The following is a 22,699-nucleotide window of genomic DNA, read 5'->3' as shown; positions in this document are numbered from 1 at the left end:
CTGAAGTACCAGCAAGGGACCCACCATCACCACATTGCTGCTGCAGCTAGTTCACCAACTCTGCCCTAGTCACTGGCCCAGCTGCTTGCTGGCTCTCCGTTTCAGCCTGTCAATGGCAGTGGGCTTGATGGGCCTACTGTCAGTAGCCATTCAGTGTCATACTGTCAGGTGACCACATGGCTGCAGGGTCTTATAAATAAGCCTGTGGAATTGGTAGAGGTGGTTTCCCATGGGACTTGATCCTGAGGGCCTAGCCACACTGCAGACAGCTTCTGAAGATAGAACATGTGCCAAGTGTCTGCAGGCAAGGGACTGTTGTTTTTCAAGCATCTCCATGCCTCTCCCCGGTCTTCCCTTTTCCGCATCATGCCAATATTCTATTATTTATATTTGAGAAAGTCAGTGATTTTTCTTCTTCAAGTGCTTGTTCGTGTCCATTCCAATCAGGTGTGTGCGCATGCGCATGGCACGGTAGCCGGAAGATTTTTCCCATTGCAGTGTCCATCCGGTCGGCCTTGGCGCCCCCTGGAGTCGCACCTTCATGGCGCTCAATAATAGAGCCCTGCCAACCCGCCAGCTCCTCAGTTCCTTCTTACCGCCAGTGACGGTTAGCTGGAACGTCCGATAGTCCTTGCTTAGCAGGTGTTTTTATCTTCATTATTGTACATACACCTCTACCCCGATAAAATGCAACCTGGTATAACATGAATTCAGATATAACGCAGTAAAGCAGTGCTCCGGGGGGGGCGGGGCTGTGCACTCTGGCGGATCAAAGCAAGTTCGATATAACGCGGTTTCACCTATAACGCGGTAAGATTTTTTGGCTCCCAAGGACAGCATTATATCGGGGTAGAGGTGTAGTTCTTAATCAGTTAGTATAGTATAATAGTTTTAGTTAGTTTAGAGTTAATTGGGGGTGTCCCCCCCCCTTCTGACTCCCCGGAACTGGAGTATGCCGCAGTCCCCGAGGTTTAAAACCTGTGAGGTCTGCGGTAAGTGCATGCCAAAGAGTGACCCCCCCACGCTTCTTGTTTAAGGTGCCTAGGGGAAGGTCACCAAAAGGACCACTGTAGGATCTGCTGCAAGTTCTGTCCCAGAACTATTAAAAAAAGGGAAGAGTGGCTTAAGGTTCTCCTAATGGAGGCAGCTCTTCGCCCCCACTCAGACCCGGGGTCAGAGGACCCCGCACGCAGCACATCCTCATTGGCACCATCATCTTGGGAACCGGTGCCGAGAAAGGTCTCCTCTCGAGATGCTCGGTGCCTGCATGGCTCCTCCTGTGGCCAATCGGTGTCTAGGTGCCTCAGAAGAAGCTGAAGAGGGAGCATTCTCCCCCAGGCAATTCTAAAGAGTGGATGGCTGCCGCTCCCCTTGACACTGAAGGCATTTGAGGTGGCTCAAAACTTGCTGCGCCTCATGCCGCTGTTCTCACCCCTTAGGACAGAGGAGGCTCTGACCCCGTCAGCACCACCACGGCAGGTGCAGTCAAGAGGAAAGCCAGCAATGATGTCCTGGCGCTCCCCTTCTCCATGGCACTCCCGACATTGACACCTCCAGGGAGAGAACCCAGTCGGTCCCCGAGTGCCCGACGTTCAGTGACCCAAAGCACAGCTCCTCCGTGGTCTTCCTTTTTGGAGACCTCAGAGTCAGAATCAGACTCCTACTGCTCTGATAAGAGCAGAAGCAGGAGGTCCAGGTCACGGCGGGAGAGACGGGCTGACCCAGTGCCATGGCCACCGCAGTGGCAGAACCCCTTGCAGTGGCCCTTCTGGACTCCTGGGGCCTTTCACCAGAGGCAGGGAAGGAGTCAAGGGTCCCACTCAGTGGTGACTTCGATGGCTTTGGCCACCTTTAGCCCACTGGCTGAGCAACCAGCCACTGAACCAGTGCCACCGGTGTCAACACTATCAGCTGCAGCACCGTCGCCAGCCCAACTTCAGGACCAACTTCAGCAGCAGCTGCAGCTTTGCTGCCGACATTGGCTTAGTCGGTGCCGCTATTACCGGCACTGGCCTTGACAGCAGCTCCTATGCCAACAGTGGCACTGATAGCAGCCCCGGCCCCGACGGCAGCTCCAGCACTGACACTGCCACGAGCGGCGGCTCTGATGCTGACATCGGCACCGAGTTCGGTGCCAATAGCCCCAGCTCTAAGTACGGCACCGTCCGCGTCGGCACCTATCCGGTATCCCCAAGAGTCATGGGATCCCTTGGGCGCCGATGGCAGGGAACAGCCACTGTTCTTTGGGGTTTCCTCCTCATCATTGCCGGACAAGGTGCTGGCTGGCACCGCCATAGCCCTGGCGCTCAAAGACAATTGGGTGTTGCAGCAGTTGCTGCGCCAGGTTGCCCAGAGTCTGGGCATCAAGGCAGAGGAGGTAGTAGAGGACTCCGATCCTATGGTGGATATCCTTGCGCCCTCTGGACCTTCCCGTATTGCCTTGCCGCTCATAAAAACTATTGCAGACACCAACAAAACCCTGTGGCAGACCCCAGCCTCATTCCCACTCACTGTCAAGCGCAATGAACGGCAATATTTTGTGCCCTCTAAAGGTTATGAACATCTTTATTCCCACCCGCAACCTAATTCCCTTGTTGTGGACGCTGCTAATCAGCGCGAGCAGCAAGGTTTCCAAGGCCCCTCCCCCAAAAACAGGGAGGCTAAAAAACTTGACGTTTTCGGGAGGAAGGTCTATTCCATGGGTGGATTGCAGCTCCAAATTTCCAACCAACAGGACATTGTGAGTCAGTACTGTTATAATACCTCGGCGCAATGGCAAAATTTGTGGAACTGCTCCCCCTAGACTCCCATGCTGAGTTTTCAGTCTTGATTGAGGAGGGCAAGCTAATCTCCCGAGCTTCCCTCCAGTCTGTGCTGGACGGTACTGACACAGCCACGAGAGTCATGTCTACGGGGGTGGCAGGAGAAGGGGCTCCAGTCTCTGGTTTCCTGTATGAGGTCCAGCAGACCATACAGGACCTCCCCTTTGAGGGTTTGACTCTGTTTTCGGAGAAGACAGATAAAAGGCTACACAGCAAAAGACTCTAGAGACACCCTCTAATCCTTGGGCCTACACACTCCTGCCACGCAGCGGAAGCCTTTCAGACCTCAGCCTCCTCCACGGTTCTACCAACAGAACCGACAGGACGTTTCCCAGAGGAGGAATAGGAGCAGCAGAAAAAGGCCACACCTGTCCTCAGGACAGGGCTCTGGCCAACTCAAACCACCTTCCAGCCCCAAACCAATCTTTTGAAGGTGTGATCGAGGACAGCACACCAGAACAAGAACTGGATCTGCCCTGCCTTACCTTTTCATCCTGACTGTCCCCTTTCTGCCGGGCATAATCCCATATCACTTCAGACCGCTGGGTGCTCCGCATAGTAGAGAGGGGATACTCCATCAAATTCTGTGCCTTCCCACCCTTCTACCCCCACTTCTCTGTCCCTCTTCAGGGACCCCTTTCACGAGCAACTCCTTATACAGGAGGTGCACTCACTCCTTTTGCTAGGGGCAGTGGAAGAGGTTCCTCGGGAGCAGAAGGGCAAGAGTTTCTATTCTTGGTATTTCCTAATTCTGAAAGCCAAAGGTGGACTCAGGCCCATCCTAGACTGCGAGAACTCAACAAGTTTGTGAAGAAGCTCAAGTTTCACATGGTCTCTTTGGTCTCCATCATCCCTTGATTGGATCCAGGAGACTGGTATGCTACCCTCGACTTGAAGGACGCGTACTTTCACATAGCAATAATTCTGTCCCACAGAAAATACCTCAGATTTGTGGTGAACAACACCCATTACCAGTTCACAGTTCTCCCCTTCAGCCTGTCAGTGGCTCCTTGAGTGTTCACCAAGTGCATGGCAGTCGTGGCTGCGTTCCTGCGCAGACGGCAGATACAGGTGTTCCCGCACCTCGACAACTGGCTCATCAGGGGCCACTCCAGGTCTCAAGTGGAGACACAAGTCGACTTCATAAGATCGACATTCAACAAACTGGGCCTTCTTCTGAACGAGGGGAAATCAATGCTGTTCCCGGTTCAGAGGATAGAGTTTATAGCGGCAGTACTTGACTCGACACAAGCCAGGGCATACATCCCGGAAGCAAGGTTTCGGTCCCTGGGCAACATCATACGAGGTCTCAGACAGTTCCCCACCACCACAGCAAGGAATTGCCTGAAACTTCTAGGACACATGGCAGCCTGTACCTGCATGGTGCAACATGCCAGACTCAGGCTTCAGCCTCTTCATTTATGGCTAGCGTTGGTGTATCGGCCAGCCCGGGACAATTTGGACAGGGTCATGACCCTGCCCTGCCAGGTTCTCGACTCCCTCCTTTGGTGGCTCGACCCACAGGTAGTATGTGCAGGGGTCCCCTTCTCCAGCCCTCAGCCGTCTCTCTCCCTAGTGACGGATGCATCATCACTGGACTGGGCTCCATTGCAGACCTGTTCCTCCTCCCATGGGGAGGCCATCTCCTCTACACGTTTCTGCCTATCCCTCTTGTTCACAAGATGCTCGTCAAGATATGGAGGGAACAAGCTTCAGTGATATTGATAGCTCCAGCATCCGAACCTCGAGTCGCTGCACCTCACGGCGTGGAAGCTCATGGCTGAACCTGATGGAGCTCTCCTGCTCTGTCTCAGTTAGACAAGTCCTCCTGGGCAGTAGAAAACCCTCCACCAAGGCTACCTACCTTGCTCGGTGGAAAAGATTTTCAATCTGGTCTGTGCAGCATCATTCGTCCCCGACACTCACTTCTGTGCCACTTATCTTAGACTATCTTCTCCATCTCAAACAGCAGGGGCTGTCCATGTCATCAGTTTGGTGATGTCAAGGGTTCACTTGGCCGCCATCTCTGCCTTTCATCCAGGTGGAGAGGGCCGCTCGGTCTTTGCTAGCCCTATGGTCAGCCGTTTCCTTAAAGGTCTCAACAGGCTATACCCGCACGTCTGGCAGCCTGTCCCGGCTTGGGACCTCAATCTGACTCTTTCCAGACTCCTGGGATCGCCCATTGAACCTTTGGCAACATGCTCCCTACTCTATCTCTCATACAAGGTGGCGTTTCTGGTAGCGATAACCTCGGCCAGGAGGGATTCTGAGCTCAAGGCCCTGACATCAGAGCCCCCTTACACTGTGTTCCATAAGGACAAGGTCCAGCTCAGGCCTCATCTGGCTTTCCTCCGGAAGGTTGTCTCCCAGTTTCACACCAACCAGGACGTCTACCTCCCAGTGTTCTATCCTAAGCAGCACTCGAGCAGCAGGGAGCAGAGGCTTCACCCACTGGATGTCCGCAGAGCGCTAGCCTTCTACATTGAGAGAATGAAACCATTCTGAAAGTCTGACAAGTTATTCATGGCAGTGGTGGATGAATGAAAGGTCTTCCTGTCTCTTCTCAACTGATTTTGTCATGGATCACGTCCTGCATCTGTGAGTGCTACAACCTGGCAGGGGTGCCTGCTCCTCCGATCACTGTGCACTCCACCAGGGCTCAGACCTCTTCAACGGCGTTCCTGGTGCAGGTTCCCACCCAGGAAATCTGCAGAGCAGCGATGTGGTCCTCCATATGCACTTTCACCATGCACTAGGCAATCACCCAGCAGGCCAGGGACAATGCAGCCTTTGGAAGAGCTGTGCTCCAATCAGTAGACAACTCTGACCCCACCTCCTGAACTTGGGCTTATGAGTCACCTGATTGGAATGGACATGAACAAGCACTCTTAGAAGAAAAAAGGATTACTCACCTTCTCTTAACTGTTGTTCTTCGATATGTGTTGTTCATGTCCATTCCAATACTCACCCTCCTACCCCTCTGTCAGAGTAGCCAGCAAGAGGGAACTGAGGGGGCAGCGGAACAGTAGGGCTCTATATTGAGTGCCATAAAGATGCGACTTCAGGGGGCGCCCAGACCAACCTGATGGAGGCTGCTATGGGAAAAATCTTCCGGCTACCGTGCACATGCACACACCTGCTTGGAATGGACACGAACAACACACCTCGAAGAACAACGGTTACGAGAAGATGCGTAACCGTTTTTTCACGAGGCTCTCCTACTCTATCCAGGCCTCCTTACACCCTTGCTCCCAAACATGTGAAGCCAGTATACAGAGATTGGCCAGTAGAACACTTCCATCCTGAATATGTGCGTTTGCACATGAATCCCAAAAGTCACATGAAAGGAAGTTCCACCCCAAACAGCCATGTGAACAAAAACCTATCACGTGGAAGTCAGTGGGAAAGCAAACAACCATGGCCAGGTCCAATCACAATGCAGCATTTGAAGATAAATTCATGAATAATCATCCCCACCTTCATCCTAGTGCCAGTCTCCACTTTCATTTTGTTAGCCCAGCAAGCTGGGGGGGGGGGGGGACCATAATTAACACCATGGACAGCATCCACATCAATGGACTGGTTGATTCTGCATCGTTACCATGGACAGCATCACATGGGGAGCCTTCAGGGTATCATCCAGGACCAGAGACAACACCACAAGGGGATGTCTTAGTGGATTGCTCCTCAAAGGCAGCACCACATGGGGCACCTTGTTTCCCACCTTCAGAAGCTTGGGAACACTTTTTTCTCCATCAAGGATTAATCATCCAGTTTTATATGAAAAGAAAGCCCTCTTGGTCCCTGACCTATTTTTTCCTGTACATTTTCCAGTGATAGGAATCCCCCAGGAAATGCACAATGTGATGTAAGCGTAATTACAGTGCAGAATGAAAGAATTAAGAGTGTGTGTGCCTGCCCCTGTGAATATATATCTGGGTGAGAGTTAAAGCAAGCCCTGAATGGAATAGACTACTCAAAGCAATTTTCGAATCAAAGGGGAATAAAAAGATTCTATCTCTTGATCAATTCAAACTAGAAAACATGTCTGCACATTAACATTTTCTTAAAAGGGCTCTTGTGCTAAAGCATAACAAGAATTGGTGCTTCAATCCCACTAAAGCTGTGGTTGCTTAAGCAGGGGGAGGAATGGGGGGAGGGGTGTGTGTCAGACTAATAAAGGGGTTCAAGACAGGGTAAAGGACCATTTTGATTTTTTTAAACAATTAGTTATGTCCCTTGGCAGAGCCGGCTCCAGGCACCAGCCCACCAAGCTTGTGCTTGGGGCGGCACCTGGAGGGGGGTGGCGCGGTGCGGTGCTCCGGCCGCTGGGGAGAGCTGAGCTGCAGCGGGCTCGCTGCCCTCCCCCAGCGCTCCGGTCGCCGGGGAGAGCGGATCTGCGGCCGGGCTCTCCGCCCTCGTCCTGGCACTCTGGCCGCCGGGGAGAGCGGAGCCCCGGCTGGGCTCGCTGCCTTCCTCCCGGGGCTCCGGCCGCCAGTGGAGCCGCGGCAGGCTCGCTGCCCTCCCCCCGGCGCTCTGGCCGCCGGGGAGAGCGGAGCCCCGGCCGGCTCGCCGCCCTCCCCCCAGCGCTCTGGACGCCGGGGAGAGCGGAGCGCCGGCTGGGCTCTCCGCCCTCCTCCCGGGGCTCCAGCCGCCAGCGGAGCCACGGCCGGCTCGCCGCCCTCCCCCCAGCGCTCTGGACGCCAGGGAGAGCGGAGCGCCGGCTGGGCTCTCCGCCCTCCTCCCGGGGCTCCAGCCGCCAGCGGAGCCACGACGGGCTCGCCACCCTCCCCACGGCGTTCTGGGACAGCGGCCCGCAGCCAGGCTCGGCACCCTACCCTGCCGCAGGAGGGTGGGGGGGCAGCAGGAGGCTTTTTTGCCTGGGGCGGTAAAAAAGCCAGAGCCGGCCCTGTCCCTTGGTATATACTGGCCTTTTCTCCCTGAGATCTTTTGTGTTTTTGGTGAAATCTTGGCTTTTGCTCCTCAAAAACGTGGGTGTTTCTATTAGAAATCTTAATAGAAACAATGTATTTGCAGGCTGCCAGTGAAAATGAGGGCAGCCCTGCAGGAGCACACCCTTTCCCAGTCAAGATGTTTCTGGACTCGTGCTGCCAGTTCTTACTACATTCCAACTCTAGGTGATGTCCCCCTCGGGGAAGGTAGGCCCCATTGCTATCTCCCGCTGCTGTGAAATAACCTGGACACGTCACCACCTCGACATTCTGTAAATGGCAATGAATTGGTCTGGCAAGCCAGAAGTGAGAGCGGGGGCAGTTATGGGCCTGTTAACTGCATCTTCCCTCTCCAGATTGACTGAGACCTCGTGGCCAGCAGCATATTCTTCACTCATTCCTCCTACAGAACTCCCATTGCCATCCTAGTTGGACCATGTGGATGAAGAGGGCAGAATATGCCCACATGTTCACAGTTTTACTAAAATCAGGTTTAGGGGTTCTCAGTACTATAATAATAGGGATACCTAACCTAGCACTTTCATCACTAATGTCTTAGGGCTTGATCCTGTTCCCATTAAAGGCTATGGGAAAACTCACATTAGCTTTAATGGCACAGGATCAAGCCCTTAATGCACTAGTCTTTCACTTCTGGAGTCCTGGGTTGAAGCCCAGCATATGCCACAAGGGCAATCAGCTTGATGTGCTCAGTCTAGGTTTACAGTAGAGAAGCCCAGGGTAGGAATAGCTGAGGGTGCTGCAGATCCAGAGTGAGGCACATGGGCAGTAGAGGGGAAAGAAGGACTAGAATAGTCAGGGTGAGGGGGTAGGTAAGGACTGAGGTGCTTTAGCATTACAGGGGATGCTTTCCCCAGTGTGTGCTGGCTCGAGCTGGTGGGATAGGTTCCTCATTTTCAGGAGAAGTATAATTCATTGAAGGTACAACAAGAAGCTCTTTAAAAAGCCCACTCACCTAATGTCCCACCATTAACTCTCATGAGGCTCATTGTGAACTCAGCAAAATGTGAGAGGTGTATATTTGTGGCCAAGGCATTTCACAGCATCTACCAAGCACCCCTGTCTTGTGCTCAGCTTCAGCTGAGTGTTGATGCTGTTTTCACAGAAGTGGCAGAGAGGAAGCTGACCATTGAAGAAGAGGAAGCCAAGAGGATTGCAGAGATGGGGAAGCCAGTGTTGGGCGAGCATCCCAAACTAGAGGTCATCATTGAGGAGTCCTATGAATTCAAGGTCAGTGCTGAGTACCGGGGCTCTTCATGAGAAGATAATAGTGTCACTGGAGAGGAAGCAGCCGGAGGGAAGGGATATAGGTAGAGGCTTGAACAGAGAGGACAGCCATAAGAGAGAGAGGGAGTGGCCAAGGGGGGGAGAGAGAATGAGAGCGTGCCTGAAGAAAGAGGCCTAGCAGAGAGAGATTAAGGGAGAACCCGGAGGAGAGAGGCATGAGGGAGCAGCCTCAGGAGAGATGAAGGGAAGGTGTATGAGCACCTTGTGGAGAGAGCAGGTGAGTTACCCTGTAGAGAGAGGAGGAGCAAGTGTCCTGAGATGATGGGGGACAAAGCAACCCCTATGGAGAGAGCGTGTGCGGTGGAAATGCCTGGGGAGAGGAAGGATGGATGAGGGGCAGGGAGAAGCCTGAGGAGAATCTACGCTGCACAAAGAGAAGGGCAGCTGCATGGATCTAGCCACCAGCCCCATCTTTAGGGGCTTCATCTCCCTGGCAGGGGGAGTGTCTGTTCCAGCCCCAGTGGAAGGGCGAGAGTGCTCCTCTCGGCACACTGCTGAGTACCGTGTTCTCTCAGAACAGCACATGGTGTCAAAACTGGTTTAACTGCTGTGCATTTTTGTCCCATTGACAGAGTACCGTGGACAAGCTGATTAAGAAGACAAACCTGGCTTTGGTTGTAGGGACACATTCCTGGAGGGACCAGTTCATGGAAGCCATTACTGTTAGTGCAGGTGAGGGGACCTGAGGGTGCCCAGCTATAACAAGGTCACCAACCCTAAGGGAATGTACTAGCAAGACTCGGGTCTCTGAGCGCCTGTGTAAGCCAGCCTGAAACTGCCTCTGCTTCCTCAGTGGTGTACTGCAAAAGTGCATGGATCATGGGTATCAACTAAACCACGTGCACGGGATAGCAGGGATAGAAACCAGGAGCTTCAATTCTATAGACATAGGCCTCCAGCACCTAAGGGCTGGTCTACATAAAGGTATAGCGCACGGCAAGCCACAGCCAGGGCAGGAATGTATAGCGCACTCAGTCACTACGTGGACCTTGCTACTGCACACGACAAGTTCCATAGTGTGCTTTGACCTACTGCTGTTCAAAACACAGCCACTGGCTCAGAGAATGACACTGCAGCCTGGTGGTTACGGCACCCACCTAGGCGGGGGGAGATTCAGGTGCCAGCCCTGCTCCAATGCCTGTTTGTTTAGACACAGTGAAACAGTTTCAACGGGAGAGATTGGGAGAGACCCTTCCCCCCACCCCAAGACTGTCCCATCTCTCAGCTTAGAGCACCTTCCAGAGAGGTGGGAGACCTCTCTTTAAATACTTTCTCCCCTGGCAAAGGAGGGAATTGAACCAGGTCTCCCACATCCCAGATAAGTGTTCTAACCACTGGGCTAAAGTTCCTAAGATGGGCAGCGCCACCTCTTCTTCCTCTGGCTGTTTTGTATGGAGTGAGGCAAATGCCTGGCTCGTTCTCCCAGCTGTGGACCTCAAACAGAGCTAGGTGCCTCCCTGTATCCTAGATTTAGGGACCAAATTCTGTGAAGGGGCGGAGCTTAGGGCAGTGTTTCCCAAACTGTGGGTTTCAGGGCTGGTGTGGAGGGAAACCCCAGTGGGGTCAGAGAGCAAGCGTGCCCTGCACTCACCCCACAGAGGTACAGTGATTTTTCTAGATTTCCCCCCCCCAACCCTCCCCCCGAAAAAAGTGGTGAACTGTGACACTCAGCATTGCAACACCTGTGGATTCAGGCCTTAGTGCCCAGTTTGAGGAGGTCCTCAGCACTCTCATTGCAATTCAGGGTGCTCAGTAATTTGCAGGATTAGGCCCCTATTTTGCAGATTCCAGGAGTGCTTTGCAAACAATAGAGACTAATACACTGAAACACAAACTAAAAACCCTTCATGAACCATCAGCTGATGGCCATGTCCCTTTCAAGCTGGCATCAGGAGAGTGACAGGATAGTGTGTGGTGCAAGGTCAGCAGTTCAGTGCACCTTGGCCATTTGATGCCTTGGAGTCCTCTTGGAAAAGGGTTAATTCCCAGCCAGCAATGGGGATGGGTTGCTGCACAGGCTTAGCTGGAGCTGCTTGCCAGTGAGTGAGCCCCAAAGGCAACTTGTGATTCATGCATCTGAGACTGATGAGAAATAAAGGGGGGAGGGTAAGAAGGGGCAAGAGATATCTGGGTTTCTTCTTGCCACTTCTTTCTATGCAGACTCTCTCTCTATTCCCCCCACCCTTTCTCTCCTTCTCTCCTCCTATCTTTATTCTCTTTCTCCATCCTGATAGAAAGACGGGTTTGCTGCTCCACCCTGTGCCTCAGACTGTCTCCCCTTAAGAACTCAGAAGCTTGATTAAAGCCCTTGCTCCGTATTTCCTGCCAAGCATACATTAGGGTGCTCAACCTCTGGGGCACCAGCTACTAGAGTCAGTGCTCAGACCATGGCGGAATGGTGCTGCACCCAGCTGGAAACAAATTCATATGAGTTTAATCCAGTGTTATTAGTGCTTTGGTAATTGATTTTGTTCTGGGAAGGGGAAGGGACTGGAGAAGAGTAGGATGGGAAATCCTTATACAATAGGCATTTTATTCCATCCACACTTCAATGAGCAAAGCCAGCCTTTGACTCTGCAAAGGAATTGTCACAGAGAATGTTCACCCTAACACATTTATGCCTTTGGACATTTCAAGACAGACATCCTCATGTGCAGCATAAGGGTTAACAAAGCAGTCAGGCATCCGCAGAGATGCTAGTGCAGCTCCCTATAACCAGTGCACAGAGTGCCATCTCTGTCATGTACTGCTTTTACGCAGTAGGTGCAGGGCTGCTACTCGCAGACCAGACTTCTATACCAGACAGGCTACAGGGCTTCCATCACGGAGAGAGACAAGAAATGTGTTCCCTTTACGATACTTTAATGCACTGCCAGGTATCACTGTTACCAGCTCAGACAAGATATGTTACACATGGTGCCATCTTGTGGCTGAACATTATAATATAGTCTAGCATTCCATCACATCTCTCCCTTTATGTTTTACATTCATACCATTTATAAAATGTACGCTATCTTTTAGTATGTATCAGTCTGTTAAGTGTCTCTGAATCATACTGGTTTTTTTAATTACACAACCCAAATGCATAACAACTTGGTCATCTGGCTGCCCATTAGTTGCAACGACTGGTCAGTTTGGAATCTTGGCATCTTCTTGTTGTTCTGCATGCACCATCTGTAGGGTTTGTTCTGTTGATTGGTCCTTCTGAGGTACAAACTGTAGCTGTCGACAGTTTCTGTTGAACTCTCCATTGTCAGTCTCAATCACCTATCATCTGGGTGATGAATTCTTTTTCTTTAGGACAACTACAGTTCTTTGTCCTTCTACGCCATCCAGTTTGACACAAACACAGGCACCAGGTTCTAGACTTGGCAGTTCTCTAACTGAGTGTCATCTGTTGTAAAAGTGTTCATAAGGTCTTTTAGCCTTTTTATCCAATTGTCTGCTCTTTGTGTCTGGCCACTTTTTGGAGATAGATTCTTTTCTGAAGTTGGAACAGTAATTCTGAGTTGTCTTCAGCACAACTCCTGATGGGGACTATATCCACTAGCTTCTATGGATGTTGATGTGTATCTCACAAGAGCAAGGAATGAATCTTCCTGCTGTAGGATTTTCTTGGTTGTCTGTACAGCTCTCTCAGCTTCTACATTTGCTTGTGGGTAATGTGGGTTGCTAATAATATGAAAAATCATATTTTGTTTGGAAAAACAAATTCTGCTACAGTGAATTGTAGCCTGTTGTCCACCACTGGTTTGTTCTGACATACCAAAATGAGCAAAAATGCATTTGTTTCTCAATAATACTGTGACATGTTATGTCTTTCAAGTACATTATTTCTATATACCTGGAAAAACAGTCCATTATGACCAGATAATATCTTCTGAATTCACATAAATCTGCAGCTAGTCTCTTCCAAGGTCTGTCTGGTAGAGATGTTGTTGTTAAAGGGTTTTTTGTGTGTGGTGTGTTGGTCTGTGAGATCTGCAATGTTCCCGTGCAGATATTTTATTCTTTATGCCCTTGCTGATGCCTGGCCCCTACTCAGACTGGTTGGCCTGTTCACAGCATTTAGTTAGCCCTTGATGTCCTTTCTGGATGAGGTTTAAGATTTCTCCTCTCATTGCAGTTGGAATTATGATGCAATCATCTTTAATTATGAGTCCATTTGACTCACTTAATTGTCCATGCACCAAAAAGTAGTCTCTTGTAACTTCCTTAGTGTCCTTTAGATACTTTGGCCAGTTAGTCCTCATGTAACTTAGAGCTTCTTGAAGTTGTGTGTCTGTTGAGGTTGCTTTTTGTAGCAGGTATAGTCTGGTTTCTGACTCTGGTCAGTATGTGCCCATAGCATCCATGTATGCCTTTACATCATCTTCAAGCACGTAGGTAATGGAGTGTGATGCTGGGCTCCATGACAGAGTGTCCCTGTAACGGGGTTCACTCACCACTCTGGTGCCTCCTGCTGGTTGTCATGGAAATTAGCTCTGCATGGTAGTGTGCCCTCTATGGGTGGTGTCTCGCTGCCATCACTCCTGCTTTAGGACCCACATTTCTCCAAGGACTGTGGCGTCCACTTCAGTGACACAGCCCTCCAGCCGTGCTACACTCTGTGCTCCCCCCTTCTGGGGGACCTGCAGTCTGCTGTTCAGCCACTTCCCTTAATGGCAACTGCAGCAAATTGTCTGGCCACTTCCTCGTGGCCCCAGCATCCTCTTTGCCCTTGCCTCAGGGCCTCAGCCTGCAAACCCCAGCAGCCAACCAGAAGCTGTCTCTCACTCCCCCAGTCCCTGCTCGCAGCACTGCTCTGTCCAGGGTGCTAGCAGTTTTCTCAGCCCTCCAGAGACACAGTCCCTCCTCCAGGGGCTCCCAGCAGAGAACTGCTTTCCTCTGCCCTGCAGCTCCCTTTTTATATGGGCCTGCTTGGCCCTGATTGGCTGCTCCCTTCAGCCCTTCTCTGATTGGCTGCCTCCATCACAGCCTCCCTAGGGCTGCTTTTAACCCCTTTTCTCCCAGTGCGGGGCAGCCGCCCCATCAAAGTCTGCTACTACCAGATTTTTCCCCAAGAACATATTAAGCAATTGGGTTACGAATCCTGCAAGGTGTTTGTATAGTATATGGTTCAGCATTGTCTCATAGGGTTATTTGTACTGCATCTCCTTTCAAAAGTCCAATCTCACCAAAAACTTTCTTGAATTCTTCCACCTTTTTCTCTAAGCACATCATGGCTGCCTCGCTGCCGCTGAGAAGGCTACTAGTCTTTTATCTTTTGATAACATATACTCTAAATGCAAATCTTTTGTCTTTGTAAGTTGTTTCTGTGGTGAATTGGCCCATGCTGTTAGAATACCAGCAGGGCTAGTCGGGGCTGTATCAGGTGATTTCAGATCTGGGTGTTTTGAAGGTAAATATATGTACCTTCTGATATGACCATCATCTGCTCCTGAGTCAGTTTTCAGGGCAATAGTCTTTCCATCAACATTCAGTCTTGCTCTCCAGATGGCCTCTGTGTCATCACATTGATAGATCCCAGAAACAATGGCTCTTGGCTATCTGTAGCAGTCAGTTCTCTGACTGTCTTACTATGGCAAACAGCTGCAAGATGTCCATATTTTTTGCATTGATTATATCTTGCATTTTTGGAGGGACACACATCTGTTGGGCTATGGATATTTCCACATCTTGTGCGTTTAGTCTGAAAGGTTTTGTAGTTAGTCTGGATCTTGTCCAATATTGCCTCAGGTCTTATAGTAATTACTTTTAAATCATACTGTGTCTCTTTACTGCCTTATTTCCAGTTTGAAATTGTCTGGCTTCAGCAGCCAGCCATTGGTTCCTGTTATGCCTTTCTCTGCTAGACTAAAGAGCCCTTTAGTACTTTGTATTTTCTCCCCATTAGGGTAGTTATACACTGTAATGAAGTCAAAAGAAGCAGCCCAGGACTAACAAGGAATGGTTTTGATCCATTGACCTCTGGCTGATGGACCTAGCCTGCTTCCTCTATGTAGAAGAGCTTAGTTCCTAGCACAATCACATGGTTCCTTAAGAAACAGGCAGCAGCCCTTAAACCCAGGAACCAACTAAGGTTCAAGTTCTGTCCTTGGGGCAATTCTGAGACTGCCTACACCAGACACATATTACTGGTTGGACAGCTTTTGGAAGTTTTGCCTTGAGTGCCAGTAGCATTGTATGGAGAAATGGTGACAATTTTTGTAGTTACAGTTGAGTAGTGCTTAATCTACTTATGTTTGGTCACTGGAGCCTAGCGCTCCCTTGCTTCAGAGTAAGGGGATATGCGATCCTCAGCATTTGGCCCAGGCACAGTTATTAGATTTGTATGACTAGCTTTATTATGAGTAACAATGAAGATACCATAACAATAGGAAGAGACTGAACATAGGAAGTATCATTCTGGAACAGCCCAATTGTCCACCTAGTTTGGCATCTTGTGTCAGGAACTGGCCTGTGGCAGATTTTCAGAAGAACATATAAACCCCCCTATATAATGCACATTGGTATGTTATACTGTAGAATGGATGGAAAATTTCCTTCCTGACCGCTGCTGGTGATCAGCCCGTGCCCAGAAAGATGGGGATTAAGAGCCCTTGAAATTTTACCCAATCTTCTTGCAGATATTATTTTTAGTTTATCAGTTTCTGCTTTTTTTCTTAATATTATTTAGCTTTGTGCCTCGGTAATGCCAAACAACAGTGAGTTCCACAGGCTAATTATGTGTTGCATAAGAAACTATTTGCTTTTATCCCTGTAAAATGTGTTGTCTTTCAATTTCAAGTGCTCACTTATGCTTGTCATCTGAGAAAGGGTAAATAGGAATGCCTGACTGGCCTTCACTATTTTCATGATGCTGTCTGCATTGCTATGGTGATAAATATGGTCAAATCCTCTGTGTACTGGTACAAGAACAACATTACGGACATTAAGAGATGATTCTGTGATTGCTGATCCACTTTCAAATACCCTGATGCCATTTCAAGGCAATCCCGATATTATCCTCAGCGTCTTCCCCACCTCCCTCAGTAAACCCAGGAAAGCAGAGAATAGGTGAAGCTGGCGGAGGAGTTTATTTGCTCCAGATAAACAAGCACTAAGGAAAACTCGTGTGTTCTTAAATTTTGTGGGATACAGAGAGAGAGCCAGCAGTCAACTGCTGCTAAAATTTCAAAAGCCACATCTGGATTGGCATCTCCTAGTATGCCAATGTCCCAGGAACAGATGCTCCTGCTGCACTGATGAACATATAGTTCCTACCATTCCATTGCTAGCATCAGAATGTTAACTGATGGGGGTAACACTGCAGGCATGGTGGAGAACAGCTGGGAGAGGGGAAAGCTGGTTAAGGTGTACACTCTCTTATGCAGCAAATATTCAAGATCAGGATCATTAGCAGGCAAATCATTGGTTGCCCGTCACTCCTGGGCAGCAGAAGACAGGTGTCACAGAGAGCCCAGTGTCAACAGCTCATTCCTTCCCTTCAGGCAGTAGTTGGTATTCTCCCCTGATCCCTCACTGATTGAATCCTAGCTGTGGCCTAGATGATACTGTTAAAGGTAATACCACTGGTTCCTGGTTTGACCTCTTCTTTCTGAAATCCATTCAGACAGCAGCCAGGCCTCCATCCCCATTGGCCAAATATGCAATTTCTGTTCTTGTCTGTGTGATTTCAGTGAAATTTCGCTGTTGTAATAAGGATTAATAGAACATAATCCATGTGACTTCAGCTTATAAAATGCAGCAGTGTTTGGAAACCTGGGATTTCACAGAGCCCACTAGTGATCTGCTTTCTTGTCTTGCATTGCTTGCAGCGGGGGATGAGGATGAGGATGAGTCTGGTGAGGAGCGCCTGCCATCCTGCTTTGACTACGTCATGCACTTCCTGACCGTCTTCTGGAAGGTGCTCTTTGCTTGCGTGCCACCCACAGAGTACTGCAATGGCTGGGCCTGTTTCGTGGTGTCCATCATGATCATTGGCATGCTCACTGCTGTCATTGGGGACCTCGCTTCCCACTTCGGCTGCACCATTGGCCTCAAGGACTCGGTGACTGCTGTTGTCTTTGTGGCCTTTGGCACCTCAGTACCAGGTGAGGAGGCCAAGGGCAAGAGTGTGGTAATAGGAGAAAATAATGGCTAGCACCTCTATCCTAGCCCATTGTTCAGGAGCAGCAAATCCCACAATCCTTTGCGTGGGTAACTTTGGTGTTTCAGGAACCACTGGTTCTTGCGATGCTCTATGGGATGTGAAATCTGGGAACTGGAGTTCAGGGAGGAATGATAGTAGACTCACACCCCCTTTCCCCAGGCAAAAGCTGTTGACCCCCTGGGGTTTAGGATGCACCGGGTGAGAATCTCTGAGAACTGGTTTATTGACAGGTTTTTGGATTCTGTCTGGTTTTGGAAGGGTTGGGGGGGCATGTGTTTTGAGGGGGTTTGTACTGGTGAATGTTAGGGGACTTGACAGTGACTGTACAGTAAACCAACATCCTCTGCTCATAGCCACTGACCAGACACAGTGGGACAGCTGCACCCTTGCTGTGCCAACAGGGACCTCGACATCATGTGTTTGTACAGAACCTACTACCACAGGGTCCTGGTCCATGACTGGGGCTCCTAGGAGCTCTAGCAACATAATTGGTAGTAATAATAATACTGATGACGACCAACGGGGACTGTCCTTCTCCATTGCCACTGGCAGTGGTGTCTCTACAGCTATGTCTACACTGCCATGGGAGGTGTGATTGCACCTTGGGTAGGCGTACCCACACTAGCTTAATTCTAGCTGCCGTGGCTCAAAATAGCAGTGCAGCCGTGGCGACATGCACCCCAGCAGGGACTAGCAATACGAGTACGGACCAGGAAGGCTTGTACAGCCTGTGCTGAAGCCCACATTGCCATGTCTTCACGGCTAGTTTTAGCCACGCTAAGCAGAGTAACGCCAGCCTGGCTGTGCCTGCCCCGGCTGCAGTCACACCTCCGATTGCAGTGTAGTCAGCCCCTGTATTAGCTTCAGTTCTGAGAGGCCACTGCTAGGCAAAGCTGCCAAAAGAAATGGTAGCAAATGGCCACTGTGGACAGAGATGAGCCCTATTTATATCTAGTCAGATAATCTACTATAGTTCTAGAGCACCAATTCCACTCAGAAATAAGTCCACCCCTTCATGTCCGCATCCCCATTGTGGGTGTATGTTAATGAAAGTGCTACCCACTAGCCCCCCTCAATCCGATACAGACACAGGTCTCCTATCTAGCAGCAGCTTATTATGCTATCTCGGTCTCAGCTGGAATACTGCCTAGTTCATGGGCAGTACTTACAGCGCCAGCCTCCAGCACTTACTCCAGCTAGTGGCTGGAAGAGGAGCTATAAGCACCCTTCTGGCTGGAAGATTGAGTGCCACAGCCTGTGTTATCAGCAAAAAAGAGTGGGGCACACTGCATTGGGTGCAAAGAGCAAAATGAAGGCCAGGACAGGCCTATACATATCTGGCAACTTAGTGCACCAGTCTAAGGAGAAGGTGCTAAAATGGCATGGGACATCACTACCAGGGCCATTCTCAAACCGCTTCTCTGCAACTACAGAGATCTGGCCTCTGTCTCCCTCAGAAAAGGGTGTCCTTATTTCAATTCAGCTTCAGCAATCCATGCCTGCTCTCCTGCCTTAAAAACCGCCAGGGCCCCCGGCTTTGGGCAGCACAATTTCATTATTACTGTTAATTCACATCTCTCCCCTCTAGACACTTTTGCCAGCAAAGCAGCCGCCATCCAGGATGTGTATGCTGATGCTGCCATCGGCAACGTCACGGGCAGCAATGCTGTCAACGTCTTCTTGGGCATCGGACTGGCCTGGTCCGTGGCTGCCATCTACTGGGCTTCCCAGGGACAAGAGTTCCATGTGTCAGCGGGCACGCTGGCCTTTTCCGTCACGCTTTTCACCATCTTTGCTTTTGTCTGCATCAGTGTCCTGCTGTACCGGAGACGGCCTCACCTCGGAGGGGAACTAGGAGGCCCCAAGGGGTGCAGACTTGCCACAACTTTGCTCTTTGTGAGCCTGTGGCTCCTGTACATTCTTTTTGCCACGCTGGAGGCCTATTGTTATATCAAAGGGTTCTAAGCCGTGGAGAGATGATGAAGTTGGGGGGGAGGGATCCCCCTCCTCTGTTACCTCATTGGACACCAGTCCTCCAAGTGTTGTTAAACCAGAAGTGACAGCTGTCTGATTCCACAGTTGCCCAGACAGGAGGACAACTGGGCTGCAAGAAGGGCAAAATTATCATGAAACAAAAACAAGTTAAAAATACAAAATAAATTTAGGATATTTAAATAAATCAAACAAAATAAACCCAGTCACAGACCCCAGTCAGTGATATTGAGAATCTTCAGCCACCTTCAAAGATCACATTTTCTTTATTTTATTGTTTTCTTTTTTCTCTCCTCCATTATGAAATGGTATCATGTATTTCTAAATAGGTTGAGAATTACAGAAATAAGTTGGATGAAGGTTTTGCGGGGGAGGGGAGGAAACGTTGCTTTAAGTTTTTTTTCTTCCTTTAAATAGACAAAAAAATGTTAAAAATCAAAACCAAAAGCTTCAAGCTGCCATCAGTGCTGGAGTGGAACCATGCATTTTTTGGAAGCCACAAAAACAATGTCATAGTCAAATGACTCGCTGTCATCTGTTTCTCCCTTTCATTTCTTTAAGTATATCATGAGACTGATGTATTTCAAATGCAAATACAAACACACACACAGGAAAATACAATGATGAAGGCTGGAGCATGGAGTAACCCACGCACCAGCCTGGGATTTACAAAAAAAAAAAAAAAAAAAAGACCTCTAACATAATATGTATCCTGTATATTTGGAGTATGGCATCTCTTTCTGTAAAAAAAAATTAAAACCTGTGGTACTGCAGGGAGAGGAAAATATGTTCATTTAGAAAAGGTAAAGAAATGAACAGATACACAGACATAGCCTGCAATGTGGAAAAAAGGGAGCTAGGGAAACCAGGGCACATCCCTTAGGATCATAATGGTATTGTGTTTGATTTGTGGGAGGGCAGCAGGGTGTTCTTTTTTGCTTTAAAGTGAAGGTGAATTCATGTAAATAATTTGCGGTTCTCACATTTTGGTGCATACGAGAAGCTTTGAGGCATAACGTGCCACTCAAAGGTTTCTAAGCATCATCTTAAAGGGTTTACTTTGTCCTTAAAAACACACGTGCTTACCAAAGGGAACAGGATCTTGATGCCTCTTCATAACTCCTCTCTTGGCGTCAGGGCCAGTTGATTTCTCTACATCTTTAAGGTCAAGTATGTCCTAATGGATGATGACCCACATCTGGTTACTGTAACTCACTGGGATCAGATATGCTGAGCAAAGATGACACCAGTCTCTTTTTCGGGGGGAAAAACCAAAACCAAATCAAAACCATATGACAGTATTTTTCCAGTGCAAGGGTCATTTCCCATTTTGATTTGTATCATGTCTGCCAATTTGCTCCTTTAACACCCTGTTGTTACAAGGATCAGTGCTCCACTCGTGGTCTTTGCTAGGTTGAGAGGTACAGTCTTAAAAACTGCCACAGATCTTAGGACTTCTGTGTCATCTTAAGTACATTTTAGAAAAGCACCCTTTTAATTTTAAGTGCATTTTTTAAAGAAAAAATAAAAAAGGGGAATACAAGCAAGATCTCATATCATGAATTACATCAACAGCTGCGAATTGAAATGTTGGGTTGGTAAAAAAAAAAAAAAAGCTATACTTATATCTATATAAACATATTATCTATATACATATTTCTTAAGTGCAAGAACTGGAAGAGGGCATTGCAGCTTCATTCTTTTTAAAGTGTTTTTAAGATGAAGATGTTTTCTTCTGTCAAAAACTTAGGTACTGTAAAGGGAAATGTCTTCTTCGTAAACTTCACACTCATTAAACAAACCTGGAGCATTAGAGAGTAAACCAGGCAATGGAAAGAGGTCCTTCTCTACCTGTCTTTTCATAAGAGTGAGCCAATGCGCTGATAATGCCTTAAAGGCCGGGCAAAAGCACACAGAGGGAAAATAGAGATGGGACTGAGAATTGTGTTGTTTTGTTATGGAAAAGAAGATGCAAAATGATCTCAGATGTACGGAAGAGCGTGAAAATTATCCTTAATTGACAAATGAAATATTTATTTTCGTACAGATGTGTCTCAAGTATATATATAAAAAGTGTGAGGGGGAAGGAAAGATTCTTCTCTCTGATATGATATGAGCAGTGGGCGCTTTGTCTGTTGAAACTAGCGGTGGGCGAACAATAAAAGGTGTGAATCCAATAAGCACCCAAGTTTTCTGAATGCTTATCCTCACTTTATCAGAGCTTTTTGGGTCTGCAACATCAGGCAAGAAAACGTCTGAGAACAGGTTGCCTGCTGAGATTTTCAGTGTATCTTGCTTCCAGAGTGCCAAGAAATATAAGATGAGCTTTTGTTAACTTATTTCAACACTGCAACTCTCATCCTGGCTGTGACTCAGCAAGCAGAAGTGCAAGAAATTGAAAACACAAAGGTTTGGAAAAAAAACTTGGTTTGAATTTGGGGCAGAGGTTCAGACAGGTTCAGACGGGTTCTTATTTTATCCAGACCGGTTCTCCCATTCCTAGTTGAAACCTGGCTTGGGTATTTGAAATGCTGTTATGTTGCTTGTGCTGTATCAAACACATGCTTTTCATCTGCTTCTTTATTCAGATCACTTTGTCGGGGGGGGGGGTGAGGGAGGGTTAGCGGGAGGAGGGATGACTACGCTAGTGCCAATCTCATAGTTACTTTGCTGCCCTTACATACACTGAGAAAAACTGCTCCAGGCCAATAACATCTGTGGAGTGTTTCTTTCTTTTATTTTATTTTTTACATCATTAAAAAAAAATACAAGAAAAGAAAAACAAAATCTTCGTTGCCTTTTTGCTTTGTTTTGTTTTTGTTCTGGAAATTTGCATGGAAGCATTTTCTTCCCCTCCCCCCTGGCCTTTCCTCCCCCCACCCCAACCCCCCCATTTGTCTCAATGAGATTTGGCAGGAATAAGCCGCCTAAAGTTGCATCATGGATGGTTTGTACACAGGAGACCTCACTTCTTCATTAGTTAAAGCTCGCTGGTTTCATTGTCATTGTTCCTTGCTCTTTGTTTTTCCTGCCAGCTTCACGTCTCAATCTGGAATAAAGCCGCTTTCCTCTTTCTGTTGCCTTGTTGCTTTTTAAATCACACTCTACAGTTCCTTACCCATTCGTACAAGTTCCTTCTTTTCTCCTTCCCTGATTGTTGGATGAGATGTCTTCTCTGTTGCAGGTTGTATGGGACTGCTGAGTTCATATGGGCATCAGGAAGAGGTGTGTGGGGAATCAAAACAGCTAGTCTGCTCCTACTGATCATCAGTGACTCCGGAACACGTTCTGAGCAGATCTGAAAGTTAAAGGGGTGGGGAACATTTGGAACTAATAATTGGGTGCGATTTTTTTTTTTCCTCTTAGAGGTACTGCAGGAAAACTGGTAAATCCCTCTTTGCTGTAAGGATCCCAAAAGCATTTGAATTTCTTCATTCAGCTGCTGAAACTATTTCTACTACCAAACTGGATTT

At 48.6% G+C, this 22,699-nt stretch overlaps 1 protein-coding gene across 5 annotated transcripts in view; it reads left to right on the top strand.

Annotated features, from left to right (window-relative positions):
- SLC8A3 (solute carrier family 8 member A3) overlaps positions 1-22,299 on the top strand; it is a 210,883-nt gene extending 188,584 nt beyond the window's left edge. For all 5 annotated transcript variants that reach the window (XM_054028667.1, XM_054028666.1, XM_054028665.1 and 2 more), the window contains 4 exons: positions 8,898-9,022; positions 9,652-9,751; positions 16,900-17,175; positions 18,823-22,299. In XM_054028667.1, coding sequence (XP_053884642.1) covers positions 8,898-9,022; positions 9,652-9,751; positions 16,900-17,175; positions 18,823-19,199 — 878 coding nt within the window. In that variant the 3' untranslated portion in view covers positions 19,200-22,299. The remainder of the gene's footprint in view (positions 1-8,897; positions 9,023-9,651; positions 9,752-16,899; positions 17,176-18,822) is intronic.
- The last annotated feature ends 400 nt before the right edge of the window (positions 22,300-22,699 follow it).

The sequence above is a fragment of the Malaclemys terrapin genome, chromosome 4 (genome assembly GCF_027887155.1).
Source record: "Malaclemys terrapin pileata isolate rMalTer1 chromosome 4, rMalTer1.hap1, whole genome shotgun sequence".
NCBI lineage: Eukaryota > Metazoa > Chordata > Testudines > Emydidae > Malaclemys > Malaclemys terrapin.
Note: the sequence above shows the minus strand (reverse complement) of the source record. Positions and strands in the feature narration are given on the sequence as shown.